This window comes from Lagenorhynchus albirostris, chromosome 2, assembly GCF_949774975.1.
Source record: "Lagenorhynchus albirostris chromosome 2, mLagAlb1.1, whole genome shotgun sequence".
NCBI classification, from domain to species: domain Eukaryota; kingdom Metazoa; phylum Chordata; class Mammalia; order Artiodactyla; family Delphinidae; genus Lagenorhynchus; species Lagenorhynchus albirostris.
Window position 1 is genome coordinate 128,713,080 of NC_083096.1, and position 17,021 is coordinate 128,730,100.

At 34.7% G+C, this 17,021-nt stretch overlaps 1 protein-coding gene across 18 annotated transcripts in view; it reads right to left on the reverse strand.

Annotated features, from left to right (window-relative positions):
- The window catches only part of MIER1 (MIER1 transcriptional regulator), a 56,508-nt gene that overhangs the window by 19,577 nt on the left and 19,910 nt on the right, over positions 1-17,021 (reverse strand). For all 18 annotated transcript variants that reach the window (XM_060139805.1, XM_060139810.1, XM_060139802.1 and 15 more), the window contains 4 exons: positions 9,381-9,539; positions 8,600-8,732; positions 6,860-6,927; positions 3,475-3,544 (listed from right to left, as the gene is read on the reverse strand). In XM_060139805.1, coding sequence (XP_059995788.1) covers positions 3,475-3,544; positions 6,860-6,927; positions 8,600-8,732; positions 9,381-9,539 — 430 coding nt within the window. The remainder of the gene's footprint in view (positions 1-3,474; positions 3,545-6,859; positions 6,928-8,599; positions 8,733-9,380; positions 9,540-17,021) is intronic.

Consider the following 17,021-nt stretch of genomic DNA (forward strand, 5'->3'; position numbering starts at 1 on the left):
ACTTCCTAGTGAGTAAGAATAAACGTGAATAAATAAATGAAATTTATAAACCTCCAGTTTCTGTTAAAAAAAAAAAAAAGGTGTCATTCCATTTTTAATGCCCAAGTAAAAATTCTACCTAATCAATATATTATGAGAATGAAAATGCTGAAACATAATCAGCAAGGTGTAGTAATGCGGTTTATAATAGAGATTTCCACATTCTTAAAAGGTCACACTGTGATTAATGACATGAATTTTAAGTTGTCTAGCTGAGCTTTTCCTATGTGTAGATTAACTGAACTGCCTGTTTCAACAGTACTATTATCAACTAAGGGTAATACATGTGTTCATTTTTCAGTAAGCAACTTAAGAATCAATAATTCGTCTAATATTCATTAGAAACAACAATTCACCTGGTCCTTTGCTATTCACTGCTTTGTAATTCCTAGCCAACATTTACTTACTCTAAAATTTACGTCATGCAAGCATGAAAATTTGAGAATACCTTGTTCCTTTCTCTTGACTTTTTTTCCTCAGTAGCCCATCTAATTCTCAGCTAATCTAGTAAAGGGTTCTCAACCTCAGCACTACTGACACCTTTGGCCAGATACTTCTTAGTTTGAGGAAAGGGGTCCCATGCATTGTAAGATGTTTACCAAGTATTCGAATTATTTAGTATTATCACAAAGCTGCAGCATTTACTCAGTTTTTAGTACATGGGAGAAACAAAACACCCACGTAACTTTAAAAATCATGTTTTTCATATGCCCAGCACTTTTTTGGGAATTAAACCCTTTTCATACAGTCTGAGCAGGGCTGACACTGCTCCCTGGAGCCCCAAGAGATAAACGAGCCAGGGCAAGCCTGAGTACTCACTCTTCTCTTGGCTCACAGTAATTCTGGTTGGGTAAGACTCAAGCTGAGTCAATAGAGGCTCTCTCTAGGACTTTTGCTGGAGCAAAGGGGGATGAGGAAGTTCTCATTTTTGCTGGTTCCTGACTAGAATAGTGAAAAGTATAAGTCATGAGCTCCCAGTAGCCATCCTAGCTTGTCTGACAATAAAGGAAAGGGGGAGGAGAGACACCTGATATCATAAAAATCCCGAATCCAGTTTTATTTGAAGCCAGACTAGCCAGAACTTCCCAGTAAAGCAATAAGGTAAATTCTTTTTTGCTAAAGCTAAACTGAACTCAGTTTTTGTCACCTGCAAGCAAAAGAGCATAAATTGATACTTTCTGAAAATGTGAATAATAAAACCTAAACATAAGGGTAAGATTAATCATCTTTTGGATATTAATGCCACTTACTGACCATTTTCTGTGCCAAACACTATGCCGCTAAGCACTACACGTAAAAACATCACATGTGAATCCTCGCACGAGCTTTATAAATAAATAGGTGACTGCTATTTTATAGACAAGAAGAAAAAAGTAGTTAAGTAACACGTCCATGGCCAAATGCCTAGATACTGATTCAAGTTTACTGACTCCACATACATTCTGTTTACACTATCTGCATCCACCTAATAACTCAGCTACCAAATGTTTACGAAGTGTCTTATGTGAAAAGGATCTCCCAGGGTATTAAGGATACAAAGATGAATAAACAAATGATTATAATATACTCATTGAGTAAAAATGATCATTTACATACATTTTAGAGGAAAAGTTAATGTCTCTTTAGGATACTCAGTAATAGGGTTTCCTTATAGCAATGAAAAATTCTAATCCAACTGCCGAATAATTCCTTACAGTTCAGATATCAAGATATCTTAAGTTTTGTGGCACTGTTATCAAAATCACTCAAACCAAATGCTCTCCTTTTTGAATGTGATCACCAAACTGATGAAAAATACCCTGCAAAACTTTCGCTGTAAGGGAAAAAGGCACTATCCCTTTGACAGTTTTATTTCTAACAGTGTGGTTTACCTAATAGTTTTACAACAATTTGGTTTGTGTGCACAGGTTAACCTAAGTGGAGACGAATTCTTGGTATCATGACCAAAGTTTGAATTCCTAGAACTACAAAGATGAGGAAAGGGCCTGAATCATAGTGACTCATCTAAGGCAGTAACCCTGGTAAATGCATCTGATCCTCATACAATATAACATGCTTAAATTTCTCAAAGTGAGAAAGCTTCATAAACCACAGCTTTTCTGGAAAAAGAAAGAAAGAAAGAAAAAAATATATATATATACACACACATAAAATTGCTTTTTAAAATGTTAAAATGGAAAACAGTAAATCAAAATTGGAGATTGTGATCAGTTATTCACTGTGATATCTAACAATGCAAACATGTTAAAATAAAAGATAAACATATTGAGAGATAATTAAAACCATCTCTAGCCATAATATTAACTTGCCACATATAAAAAAATACAAAAGCCAATGGATCATTCATTTTTGCACACAATTACAATGTATTCACAAACACTGTGCACAGAATTTCAATATACAACAAGGTCACTCCATATTGATACCTTTAACATTCCTGTATGTTGCAGAAATTAACCTGAAAGCTGTTACTGTTGTGTTAAAACATTTCTACTGTCACTAGAATTTACTAGCCTGTGGTGCTCCGTTAACTGCTTCTGATCTGCTGCTCTGCCCTGAAAGCAGGTGCATACTTAGAATATAAATTTTCTAGAGGGAATGCTGAAAAAGAAAACAAACAAGACGACAAGCCCAAAGGCTCTGTATATGTAAGGTGAAGTGCGGAAAAGAAAACTGAAATAAAGAAATGATGAAAGAGTTCTAGCATTGAGTGATGTCACACCGCACATGAAAACTCATTAAACGTGCGTGCGCACACACACACACTCTCTCTCTCTCTTTCTGGAACTCTCTCAAAAGCAGATAATCTGAAATAGACTTAAAAAAGAAATCTTCAAGTATTCTGTTTTTGTTAAGTATTTATTATTTGTGACTTACCTTAGCACTTTTAGACAAAATAATGAAAAAAAATGTAAAATTTAAGTATACAAATTGTTTTTCCAAAGTAAAACAATTTTTCCAAATTGTTTTTAAATACACAAACATCAAAATACTCAATTTTAGTAATATTAGAAGTTTCAGAAGCAAATAAATTTTTTATATTAGTTGTTTACTTGTTTTTTTTAAAACCTGTCCAACAGCTTCCACTGAAACAAAATAACCTTTTAAAATATAAATCATAAAGGTTATAAAAGGGCATATATTTTAGAGTACTTACAATATGAAAAAAATTAAAAGTTGGAATGTTTTAAGTCATCTAATAATCCAATACCAAAGAAGCATTCACTTTTCTTTCTTTCTTTTTTGGCTAGACTTCTATGGACAGAAGTGGAGAAACAGAAAACGTATTTCTTACAGATACTGGTGCAGAGGTCTTCTTTCATAAATCAGTGGGGTAACAAACAAACTGTCATGTTCTTATCCCATTATAAAAACAGTTCATCAGTTCAAAAGCATGAATTCAGCTATAAATTAGTAAATTTACTAATAACTCACCTTTTTCATTTTCTTTGTATCTACAAATGCCAACTGGAATCTCTGCTTGAAACATGGAGCCCACCATAATCTCCTATTTTAAAAATAACATAAAACATTAATAAGATCTAGTAACACAGATTTTGTATCCATTTTCTAGATTTACCTTCTTGGGTTAACTGTTCCTGGTTTGTCATAAAATACAGTTACAACCAATTAACTATCTCAGGGGAGTATTGTGAGGATGCATGAATTAATAATAGATAAGACCTTGGATATGACTGGATGAAAATATTAGTAATAATAATGGGGTGAAATGGATACAAACTTTACTTCAAAATATGGAGGAAAAGAAATAAAAATGAATTCTTATAATTCAATTATAAGATAACTCTGAAAAGCAGAAAGTCAAGTTAAAGTATTTTCAGAGCATCCCACTCTAAGCTATGGTCTCTGGATCAGCAGCATCACCAAACACAAATACTCAGGTCTTACACCAGACCTACTGAACCAGAAACTATGAGGATGGGATTCGGCAATTATAAGTGTTTTAACAAGCTGTCCAGGTGATTCTGACACACACTGAAGTCTGAGAACCAGAGCTTTAAGGTAAGGGAACTAACGAAAGGGTTTGTATAAAGCTCAGTAGAGGCCAAACGAATGAAACTCCAAACCAACTGGACAGGTAATTAGTACCTAACTTTCATTAAAACAATACAAGATGAAACCGTACCTTCTCCCAAATGTAATTAAATCTTATTTTAGGAAATCTGGTAATCTATATAGTCACAACACAGATTAGGGGAAACTGGCTGTTCAGAAAGACAATGAGAAATCACCACTGATGAGATTTTACAAGACATAGGGACCAAGATTAATTACATGGGCCCTCTTTTGTCTGTGGCTAAATGTTAATAATACAGTTACTACATTTTCAGAATGAAGACTTATGCAGGAAAGGTACAAAATCATGGTCTAGTAAGTTTAAATAACTCTTGGGATTTGAAAAGTTTCTCTCTCCTGTTATTGTTTCCCACTTTTGTTAGAATTTCATTTTATCTAGTATAACTTCAAAGACATGTTCTATGTAATAAATTTATTGCTGCACCTGTACAGGAAAACCAGTTAGTTTTCTAAAAATACCACATTCGCATTTTCTCTACTCATATATAGAAATTTTCTTTATGTCTTTCACCATAAAAAAGATTACTCTATTGTCACTTCTTGTGGCTCTTTTAACTTTACTCACCTATGCCTATCAGAGAATAATTAGTCAAGTTATCAACCCTGGCTAGGGCGCTTCTAAAATATAGATGTCTGGATCCATTCCAGACCAATTAAACTAGAATCTCTGGATGAAAGCCATGGTAATCAGTATTTAAAAGTTCTTTAAGTGATTCTAACATGAAGCCAGGGTTGATAACTTCTCGACTGGTATAAAGATAAGACACTTCCTTTTTCCTATTGAGTTCAGATAACTTCTTTTCACCTAATTTGTTCTGCAGGGAAGGGAAGGAAAACAGCATTTAGGTGCATTATGTACCAGGTATCTTATGCAACATTTTCATTAAATCCTCACCAACTTCGACAAGGCTGAATTTGTCATTCCCATATTGTATTTGAGGAGATGAAACTCAACAAAATTAATTTCCTCAGGAACACACTACTAGTAAATTCTGAGCTATAATTTGAACTCAGGTTTGATTTCAAAGCTGTTTCCTCTACCCTAGTTTCTATAAAAATTCAATTTCATCTTACAAGCCTTAGAAGATGAATCTCTGAATCCTGACACTTTTTTACAAATCTCACTAAAATAAGACAATCTGGATTTACTGTGGTCTACGTTATTACATATTTTTCCTGAGGAAGGGACTAATACTCCCTAGCAGTAAAGGCTTCATCTCCCCCATGTTCTCCCTCCTGAGTTTTTATTGCTTCATTAAAAAAAAAAAAAATTCAAGGCTTAATCAAATACTCTCTTGGGAAACTCCAGATACAAAATCAATTTATACTGGAGAAAAGATAAACTTGAACGTGTGGTAGAAAATAACAGTTTAAGATGACTCCCAAGGTTTCTAGCTTTTTTTTCACCTTAATTTCTACATGATATAGGAATCAGAAAAAAATGGATTGAAGAACACTTGCTCAAATAGGTCACACAAACAGTAACTTCTGTGATCCTTTTTTCTGTCTTCAGTCCCATCATTCATTCATTACTCACTCAAGTTAATTAACACATCCGGCACTGGGATAATCTTTCCTTACCACTCCAACCCACACTAATGTCTCTCTCTTCTAAACGTCTCTTTGGAAACCCATAAATAGATCAATTCTGGCTGAAGCCCAGGATCCTTGGGTAGCACAGTCCAAGTTCATTTGAATACTTCATTCTTCCCAACTGAAACTCTAAATATAGAGATTTTCCCTTATTTTAATCCACAAGGAGGTTAGCTCTTTTTAAGTTTGCCCCAGGCATCCCAAACTAGACAACTTTAAACAAACTAAACAAAACACCAGGAAGCCTCAAAAGTATTAACTAATTAAGTAAACAATCATGACTCAAAAAGCGCAGAAAGGCCACTCAATTTGATATTTTGGGCTATTCTGCTTCCAAATAAATGACTGCTTATGCCCTAAATTAAACATCAGACCTATGAAAAAGAACACTAAAAAACCTCAATGGAGATTTTAAGAGAAATATCAGGTCACCTATCTCAACAAGAATAACATCATCTCTTCTATATAAATGATTTGCCCTGATCAATTCTATATAACATTTTGATAAATCTTCCTAATAAGTCAACTGCTTTGCAACAGCTTAAAATTCTTCAATTTAACCATGTGATTAACTACACAATGTTATACAATTTTATATTTAAAGACTACGTCAATATATTATCTTTAGACTCATTTTAGAAATTAATTATGGATAGTTATACCGAAGCCCAAATCTGTCTCTTCACACAATATACTCGAGTTGTAAATATCGACATTAATATGGGATGGAAAAACTTGTAATCTAACTTATTAAACAAAATTTACTTAACAAATACCAAAGCCTCCACAACTGCTTTCTCAAGTATATTAAAAAAAAAAATCACATGTGATACTTTTTATAGTGTAGCTAACAAAAGTGTAATTTGTAGTGGTTCAGAAATTTGGAATTCTAACCTTGCTCTGAGTACTGGCTTGCTCAACAAAGTCCAATTTTTTCTATACCATTATTTTATTTATAAAAAGGTAAATTATTTTTCTTACCTGGATGTATTAAGGGAAAGTCTAAACATTCATATGTCACAAAAAGACTTACTTCAATTTTATCAATATTTATACTTAGTAAAAGAATAATTACACTTGGCTTTTTAAATATTTATTTATCTAAGTTTTGGGAAAATATGGCTCTAACTACCTTTTTCCAGTCTTCTGATGGTATATAATCTTCATCTTCTTCAGATTCTTCTTCTATTTCACTATCTAGAATAAGTAAGACAATAGTACTATAAAATGATTGCTTATCCTATCCATTCTTATATCTACCATCAAATATTTAAATATGCCAAAAGGTATTTGCAGAGGTAGGTCAAGATATTTTTAATCAAATAATACCCTGTCAGTTAAAACAAAAAAAACAAAACTCATAAACCTTCTAGGACAATCTTCTTAGACAACTGTATTTTCATAAAATGATTTCCTACAAAAAATTTTAAGAAAAAATCTGATTCAGAGTCAAGATAATCTGTTCTAAGCCTAATTCTCCTTCCAACAGCTTGGTGACAGAATAAATTGTATGAGCTCAGTTTCTTCCCTTATAAAATAAGAATTGGGGCAAAACAGTGGTTTCTGAGCAGTGCTCCTTAAAGCACTGACAACTCTGTAGCACCACTTTGGGGGGAGTGCATGAAGAGAGGGTATGTATGTCTTCCCAACTCCTGTTTTATTCAGAGCAGGCAAGCTGCTATTTGTTTACATTTTGGACTAAGAATGTATTTACATAAAGGGGTGGGAAATCTGAAAACCATGAGACTGTCAGCATCTTCTCAACTCTAAAATGGCACACAAAATTCAAAAGGGTAACACTGCATACAGAAATTAATTCTTCCTATGGAAAAGCTAAGATAGGCAGTATATTTGTAGCTTCAATGCATACACCATAACTAAAATACCAGATGTGAATTATGAAATATTATTTCAAGAGGCAGTCACTTAGTATCCCACTTTTGAGCAAACTTTGGCAATGGATCTGCTCCTGGTTTAACTAAGGGAAAAATACCACATTTCCCCCAAACAATTGTCTCAGTAACTAATCTCTCTGTGCATTGATATACTTTTCAGTTGGACCATATCTGTGATCAAAGTTCACAATAAAATTATTATTAGCAGTCCTACATTCACTTCTAAACAAACTGTGTAACAGAAGTCACTCATACAAAGAAGTAGCCATGTTTAATCAGTTATTACTTTACCACATTTCATGAGAGTTATTGTTCTTCAACTATTTTCCTTTTTCAAGTATAGAAATTTAGACCACATATTTAAACTAATAACACTAATGTTTAACTTTTTCTTATCTTACTTCCAGAGTAAGGATTCCTGCTTAGAATGAAATATTATGGAGCAGATGAAACATGCAAATATTCAAGATACATATATTAAATGTTGTCTTGACTACTGGTCATCTCTGACTAGATCATAACTGTAGAAAAATTAGGAGAGTTCTTTGTATAACATATTCCTACCTCAAGAGTCAACCACTGTTTGGACTTGGGAGCCATTGATTAGAGAAAGCAATGCTTATGAATATATCAAGGCTGAGGAGGCAAAGAAAGCAGAAAATGGAAAACTGAGGAAAAGACTAGGAGAAATAAAAAAGATGACCATGAAACAAACTAAAGAACAGTCAAGAGGGAAAAAAAGGAACACACTCAGAATCGGGCATCATAGTGACACAGTAATTACTGTAGTATATTCATGGACAAGAGGGCCCCAGTACTGCTAAACTAATAATCTAGAACAAAATCCCATTACTGATGAGCAAGATTTCAAAATCAATGAATTCAAACAGAGTAGTGAAAAAAAACACTAAAATTTGAGGCATATATTAAGCAGTAAAAATCATATCCAAAAAATAGTAACTAATAACACTTACTTGTATCAAAATATTTACATCGACGTGGACGGATTATTTCCTGGGCATCTTGAGAAGCAACAGATTGTGATGGATCATCATTGGAAGACTGAGTTTCATCCTCTTGACCTGAGGAATCTTTTATATTCTCTTCCTGTGGAATAATAAATTAAATCTCTAAGATAAAAAGAAAATTGTTGCAGATGAAAGGTCATAGTATTCCAAATACAACTGGAAGGCTAAAATAAATATACTAAATGGTGTCTTGGGTTGGATCCTGGAACAGGAAGAAGAACATCAGTGGAAAATCTCGTGAAATCTGAATTGTCTGTAGTTTAATTAATAGTATGGTACCACTGTTGATTTCTTAGTTTTAATAAATAGACCATGGTTACACAGATGCTAACATTAGGGGTAGCTGAGTGAAGAATATGCAGAAACTCTGTACTATCTTTGAGCCTCTTCTGTAAATCTAAAATTATTTCAAAACAAAAGTGAATACAGAACTGCCAATTAGCCTTTATTACTTAAAAAAAATAGCATTTTTTAAAAAGTTCATACAAATTTATTTAGACTAGGCATTGATAAGGAATCTGGAATGACACAGAGAAAACTATTACTTCTCTGGATTAGATTACAGGGGACTTCCAATTTGTATTACGTATATCTATATATTAACTTTTAACATTTAAATGTATTACTTTTAAAGTCAGTAAAAACAGATGACAAAAATAAGCAGTCAAAATGAATGTATTAATAAACTTTAACTTCAAGAGTAATAAAAATATGTGTATAACCTTACTTTATTTTCCCCACTACAGCCACTGTTATCATCATTATCAGCATCTTCATCATCTTCACCTTCTTCCTCCTCCTCCTCCTCCTCATCTTCCTCAGGTAGTCGAATAGTACTATCATAACCATAAAGGCTGAGAAGTTCATGAATTGGCATGTCACCTTCCTAAATAGAACAAAATAAAAAGTTAATTTCTGAATAGGTGATATTTCATATTCCTATAATTCACAAATCTGTTGAGTATACTCTTAGAACTGTTATGAATTCTCAAATCATAAAAGGTAAAACTGAATATAATTCTGAAACCTAAGAAAATCCTAGGCTTTTACTATTCTTTTCTGCATCAATTCAGTGAATGTACACCAATGTTCAGTTAACACTACGTATGGATGCTCACACTTAGTAAGCGTACCATACATAATTTGGGAGTGGGGAAATAGAATAATCAGAAAATAGACTGTAAACTAAGTTAACAAACCCAGAAAGGGGGATGAAATTCATAGCCCAGCCCAAATAAATTAAAACAGCAATGACATACATGAATGATACTGGATTACATTAGCTATATATTCTTTTCTAGGTTTATGTATAATTGCATATAAAATCCTTCCATGGAATCCTTACTATCCATCTTACAAAACTGTTGTATTATCTCCATTTCATAGATGAGGAAATTGAGGCTGGCAGATTAAGCAATTTCTCCAAAAACCACACAAGTTACAAGTAGTGAAGCCAGATTTCAAGTCTAATTACAAAAGCCCATACTCTTATCATATATATACCAGGCTGCCTCAGCCAGGGACCTGGACCTTCCCCAATCATCACAAAAAACACACCCTCCTCAAGGTGAAATGAAGAAATATCCGTATGTAATGAAATGAAATCAGCTTTCTGCAGAGGTACTCACTCTAATCAATAATCAAGCATGATAAAGTATCAGGGAAACATGACAGAATTGATTATAAAAAGGAAGTTTTACACAGACGCACACATACACACTCTGAAGAAAAATTTAACTGAGTCAGTCAGTTTAGAACCTAGAACAAGGATAATCATGAAACAAGACTTTTGTATTTCTCCAGCAGTCTTGTAGCCTCATTCATGGATAGAAATAAGTCTAGCCCGTGTGTTAAATACACTGTTATAGTGGGCATGAATACATCAGACTGGATGATATAACCTGGTGACACTAAATACTTAGATCATACAGTGACACTAAATACTTAGATCATAAAGTTAACCCCCATCACTCAGAATTCGTGTGTAAAAAGCAACTAATGATTATAATTTGAAAAAATTTTCTTATAGAAAGAAATAGGAAGAAAATACTGTTTAACACTTCTATTTCATACTGTAAATGGATATTCTAGTTATAAATCAGCCTGTGAATCTGTTTCTGAAACAGAAATCAATGACAAGCTGGCATACTTAATTGACATCTCGTATTGTGATTCTCAAGGTGCAATAACACAGACAGTGCGTGAAGTGTTCAAGGATCTAGTCCCTGCAGATATCTGGTCCAGTACCAAGCATCTGGTACAGGAGACAGAAATTTGGGAATTAGGAGTCAGGATTTAAGAAAACAGAACTTCAAAATCAAGAAAGAAGTAATATGAGAAAAAGATATAGAAAAGGTGGGTTATATAAACAATCATAACATATAGCTTCCATTAAGTGTCTTCTATATGCCAGGCATTTGTGATAAGTGCTCTAATTCCACTATCTTATTCTCTTTTCTTAACAAAAGCAGAGTGAGAATATTACACTATCTTATTTGATCTTTAAAAGTACCAGATGACAGTGCTACCTTTATATATGTAAATAAGAAAACCAAGCAGAGAGAAACATCATGCACTGACAGAGACTTTACTATAATACCTAGATCTCCTAAGCCCAGCTCATACTTTCCATAAACTTCTGCACCACAAATGAGAAGCAGGTTTAACGATGAAGTCACTTCTATGACCAACCCACTGAAGTCACTATTATGAATAAGGGCCAAACCAGGAAAAACACTTTAGTGTAGGTTTGCAACTAACATTTACATGGACCTTGAGAATTCATAAACAGCCTGTTTCATAATATTTATTTAATCTTTAAGACTACCTTAATATGCTACTACCTCTAATTTTTACAACTGAGTTAACTGATACTTTGAGAGATCACAAAAAAGAGGTATGATTACCAATCAAATAAATGTCTTCAAGTTCTCTACCTTTGGTCTGTCTTATTCAAGGGCAAGAGAATCACCTTGAGACCTTATTTAAACAGACTGCTGAACCCCACCCCAAAGTTTCTGATCTAGTAAGGCTGAAGTGGGGCCTGAGTATCTGCATTTTTTAAAGTACCAGGTGATATTGATGCTGCTGGTATGAGACCACCTGGAGAACCACTTATCTCACAGTTCTAGGATAAGATAACTGCAAATCAGCCTTTCCAGTGGGAGGTAATAAAGTGCGATCATTATCTTTAATAAAGCTTATCACTAACAGCTGATAGCTAAGTTGCACGTCAAAAGGGTAAGTGATACACCAACTGCATGAAAAGATTTTTTTTTTTTTTAACCATTTTCAGGTAAGTGGAATATCTGACTTCCATGGTGAGGTCAAGATTTTTCCCTCTTGGATACACATCTGAGAAGTGTGACTTGCTTTATAAAAATTCATTTCTCAAAGAAAAATTTAGCAACACCTCCAATATTGACTAAGCAGAGAACAGAGTAGAGTCAGAAGCGGCTGATCATAGTGCATTTGGAAGAGAAGTGCTTGAATCTGAAAAACAGTAACAGAACTGGAAGAGAGAAAAGTCAGAGGAAATGACAACTGTGCAAGCGTAGAAAACAAACAACGAATAAGCAGGTTATCCTGATTATAATAGAAGGTATCTGTAGTAACCAAAAAAAGTTAGGGCTGGTATTTTTACCTACTTTCTCTAGTTTTACTTAGTTTCTAAAGGGATCTGTTATACTCTACTTTTGATTCATTTGAGAGTAGCTGTTGAACAGTGATTGACCTTTTGATTCATTTGAGAGTAGCTGCTGAACAGTGACTGACCCTATGGAACATCTTAGGGAAAATTATGCACACAACAAAATATTCAAGATGGACTTAGGCAGGGAGAAATTTAGTTTGCTAAGTTGGAATCCACTGTTATTCATATGAGTATAATCAGAGCCTAAGCCAAATTAGTGGTTGTGGTACTGAAAAAACTCAAGAGACCCTGCAGAAGGAATCAACAGATTTAACCATGGGTTAAGAGTGATCAAGAGGTTCTTGTGACACTGAATCTCTGGCTCCAGACATTCCTTGGACCCAGATACATATTCGTATGACACCGAAAAAATAATAAAAACAATAAAGTTCTAAAGAAGTTCTAACAAATTTCTAAAAAGTTTATTTTCAGTCAAAGTTGGTTTTAGGTGGGTTTTATCATGTGTAAACAAAATATCCTTGCCTATTCCATCAAGAAAATTCTTAATATTGAAAACAAAGACTATATAGTGGTATTATGCTTTTCTTTGGAATTGACTTTTAATTTGTTACCCAATATCAAGTTAGTAAGCAACAAGTCAGTAAGCAACAATCATGACCCACACAGTATGAAAAATACCTTACTTGATCTAAGGTATAAAGTGATGCCCTTACAGAAAACACTGGGCTACAACTACAATAAAACCTCAAATTAACTTTGCTGAGGAATCCCCAGTTTTAAATTCAAGTATCGTATCTTGTCTGCTACCCAATCCTTTCTTTCTACTTCTACACGCATCTTTTTCCAGAAGTGTTCTTTCCTCCATTCCAAGCATGTATTTTGATTGAAAGCTTACCTCATGGACCTCATAGTATCTAACCCAATTAGAATCACTGTACTCCCTGGCCATGCATTTGGAATGGGCACATGACCCAAGGTGGACCACAATTTGTTTCCAGAATTTTACCAATAGCAGCTAAAGAATATAGGCTATATCTCAAGCAATAAATCTAGGAGCCTGAAAACTGACAAGATGTGAAGAAAATTAGTCTGAAAAAGGACACCACCATGTAAAAAAGCAGAAACAGAAAATATGTTCTGGTGGCACTTGAGTCCGTGAGGTCTAGATATCCCCCTGCCCTTAATGAAATTAACACAAGCCTTACAACTAAATCTTCATTTTGCCTAAGCTAGTTCAAGATGGATTCCTATTATTTGTCCCCAAATATTTGATATAAAAAGTAATGCTGGGCTTCCCTGGCGGCGCAGTGGTTAAGAATCCGCCTGCCAATGCAGGCGACGTGGGTTCGAGCCCTGGTCCGGGAAGACCCCACATGCCGCAGAGCAACTAAGCCCGTACACCACAACTACTGAGCCTGCGCTCTAGAGCCCGCGCTGAGCCCGTGTGCTACAACTACTGAAGTCTGTGCGCCTAGAGCCTGTGCTCTACAACGAGAAGCCACCGTGATGAGAGGCCCGCACACCTCAACGAAGAGTAGCCCCCACTCGCTGCAACTAGAGAAAGCCTGTGCACAGCAGTGAAGACCCAATGCAGCCAAAAAAAAAAAAAAAATCTCAAAAAAAAAAAAAAGTAATGCTATCCCGTAAAGCAAATGTTCTTTGCTATTTCCTTCTGAAAAAAGACTAAAAGATGAATAAAATGTGGCTGACAATACATTATACTAGGGCCCATCAGTCACCTGTTCCAGAGACTTTCTCATTAGCTTATATTGTCGAAGTCTATGTTCTACCAGGTACTAAGGGGCTTTTCCCAAATTGAAACATCACAATAAAGTGTCAAGAGTGTTTTGTTCCCATTCATACAAGAGTTGAGAAATGGAAGGAGCAGAGTGAAAGAAAATTATGAGTCAAGTACAGTGGTTCTCCACTGTTCGGGTGTTACAGATTTCTTTGAGAATTTTATGAATAACTATTAAGATTTATTGAGTGATTATCATGTACCAGACACTGTGCTCAATGTTTTACATATATCATCCTTGTAATAACACTGAAGCTTAATAATGTTAAGTAACTAGCCCAAAGTTACACACTGAGTAAGTAGTACAGTCTGACTCACTGCTTTACAGTGCCCTTACATACATATGCATATAGACTCCCTTCCTCAAAACCTGATCCTAGGTTAAGTGTACATCATCCTGATGGAGAGTGAAATAAGATGTGCAGGGTTGATAGACTATAAAAAGTAAGGGAAAGTAAGGAAAGAAGTTGATAGACTATAAGAAGGAAAATGGACATAGTACAAGATGAATAAAAATCAGCCATGTGGACTATACCTACATATTGTGCTTTAAAATATAAGTTGTCTAAGCACTGTAACAAAAAGAGGGACAATCATGTCTATATAAGCTCACCGGAGACTAGGTGGAGGTGGAAAGAATATAGACTTTTTCAAGGACAAACATTATATCTGAAATTTAATCTGTCCTTAAACTTCACAACAATAGGGTAACATTACCAATCACCACCAGCAGCATGATAAGGTTGGAGCGGTATCTGTCTCCTAGCTGCACAGGAGGTGGCTCCCTCTCCCTCACACCAGGGGATTAGTCATTTAGCAATGACTGCACGTGGTACCAGGTGTTGGCCAATGAAGGGCCATTTGGTGGATGGACATAGTACTCTTTGTATACCTGTTGTGACTTACCAGTAAATACTTATTAAGTTGGGGGAAAGAAGGAAAGAGACTGATTTTCAGCCAGGAAGGCTTAAAAGACCACATCCAGATTGGACAAGAGTGCTGGTTCCTAAGGTAACCAACCTCTTGGGGCTGGGGCTTCACTACAGAATAAACCATGAAGAGATGAAGGCAGTGAACTCTTCTTTATAATCTCCATGCTGGAGTTTCTTTTTTTTATCTGTATAATTCATGTGGTGTGTACACTTAAAAAAACCTCAATCTCTCACATTTTAATCTTTATTCTCTAGCTCTGGAGATCCACTTGGTGAAATGTGTCTAGCACTTTAAAGTGTTAATTATTAACACTGTTATAATGTGATTTTCAAAACTATAAATACATAAAGATATAGCTGATCCTGATCCCTCTTCTCCCAAATAGACTGCTACGGTTAAGTGAGACCATGGGTTTTAAGAGTGCATTTGAAAAACAGAGTTAAACCTGCATATAGCCATTCCCAGCAAACCAAAGTTTACTATGGGAATGATTCTGACACTTCTAAGATCACTAATAAATTCTAACCTGTACATCTAATTCTCTTAAAACATTTAAATGCTGAACTTACCTAAAATACTTTATATTGATAAGATTCATGCATACAAACATAACAATACACATAAAAGCTAGTTTACACTGAAATTTTAGAATTCATATTGAATGAACTTAAAACTACAGGTTATTGCAGTTATTGATAACTCCTGAATGAATCAACTGTCAAAATTTTGCCCCAATTACATCAAAGGTCCATTTCATGCAACCAAAATGCCAGGCATAAACTACCTTACCAATTCCTGACACAACTATGATGTTTCACTTCTATACAAGCAAATTAGTAATCAATGACAAAATCATGCTCACCTTTTTAATAAAAACAAAAACCAGTTTGGTTTGGACCTAAAGAGTTTACACTATAGGAAATCCAATACATTGGCCCTGTAGCTTAGCTCTAGGCTACAGATGAAAGCACTGGTGATTATGTGCTACTTACACCTAAGCCTTAATTACTTTGGGAAAAGTTATAAGTACTCTCTGAGAAGGTTTAAGAGTGTCTGGTTGAAAAGAATGATAAAAGATTGGTTCCCCTGTCTTTCTCTCCCTTTGTATATTTTAATTACTTTTTCTTAAAAAAGGGTCATTTGAAAGCAAATTCTGGGGGGTTGTAAGGGACTGGGGAAGGAGGTAGAATAAAGGAGAAAATAGGAAAAGACCATAACACAAGCAAAATTTTAGTGAAGCCCATTAGTAATTTTGTACTAATTATAGTAGCCCATTTTCTGAAATAAAATAATCATTCCACTTCATAACCTATTTTCACCTGTACTTGATTATCTCTTCTTGAGTAATTACTTACTCAATTACTTGACTAACACAGAATGTGAAAAAATGGAAAATATAAGATCTTCTTCCTTTACCCTTTATCCCATGGATGGGTTATTCAAAAAAAAGAAAATATATCTAAAGTGGTAAGTTTCTGTGAAATACAGGCAAATAACTAAAAATAACTGCATTTCCACTTCATGAATATATGAAGCCACTGTGACTGATTGTTAAATCAATCGTTTCCTCTGATGTTCACCTAGGTTCTGAATCATCCAAGCAAATTATCCCAGTTTTTGAATGGCTTTCCAGCCTCTTATAAAGAATAGTTCTGACTCCAGATTCCTCGTGTTCTTTTTAACTCATCCTTGAAAAGCTTTTATAACAGCTCTACACCATTACCACTAAGATCAATTCTGTTGTCTGGCTTAATAAAATATTGAATTGCTTAGGTATTATGGATTAAGCCAGTTTTAATCACTAAATGACTCAAAATGGGATCACCTGACAAGATTTGACTTAATACTACTACTTTTCCAGCTCTTTAACTGTACACTTTAAAAAGTTCTAGGGCTTCCCTGGTGGCGCAGTGGTTGGGAGTCCGCCTGCCGATGCAGGGGACACGGGTTCGTGCCCTGGTCTGGGAAGATTCCGCATGCCGCGG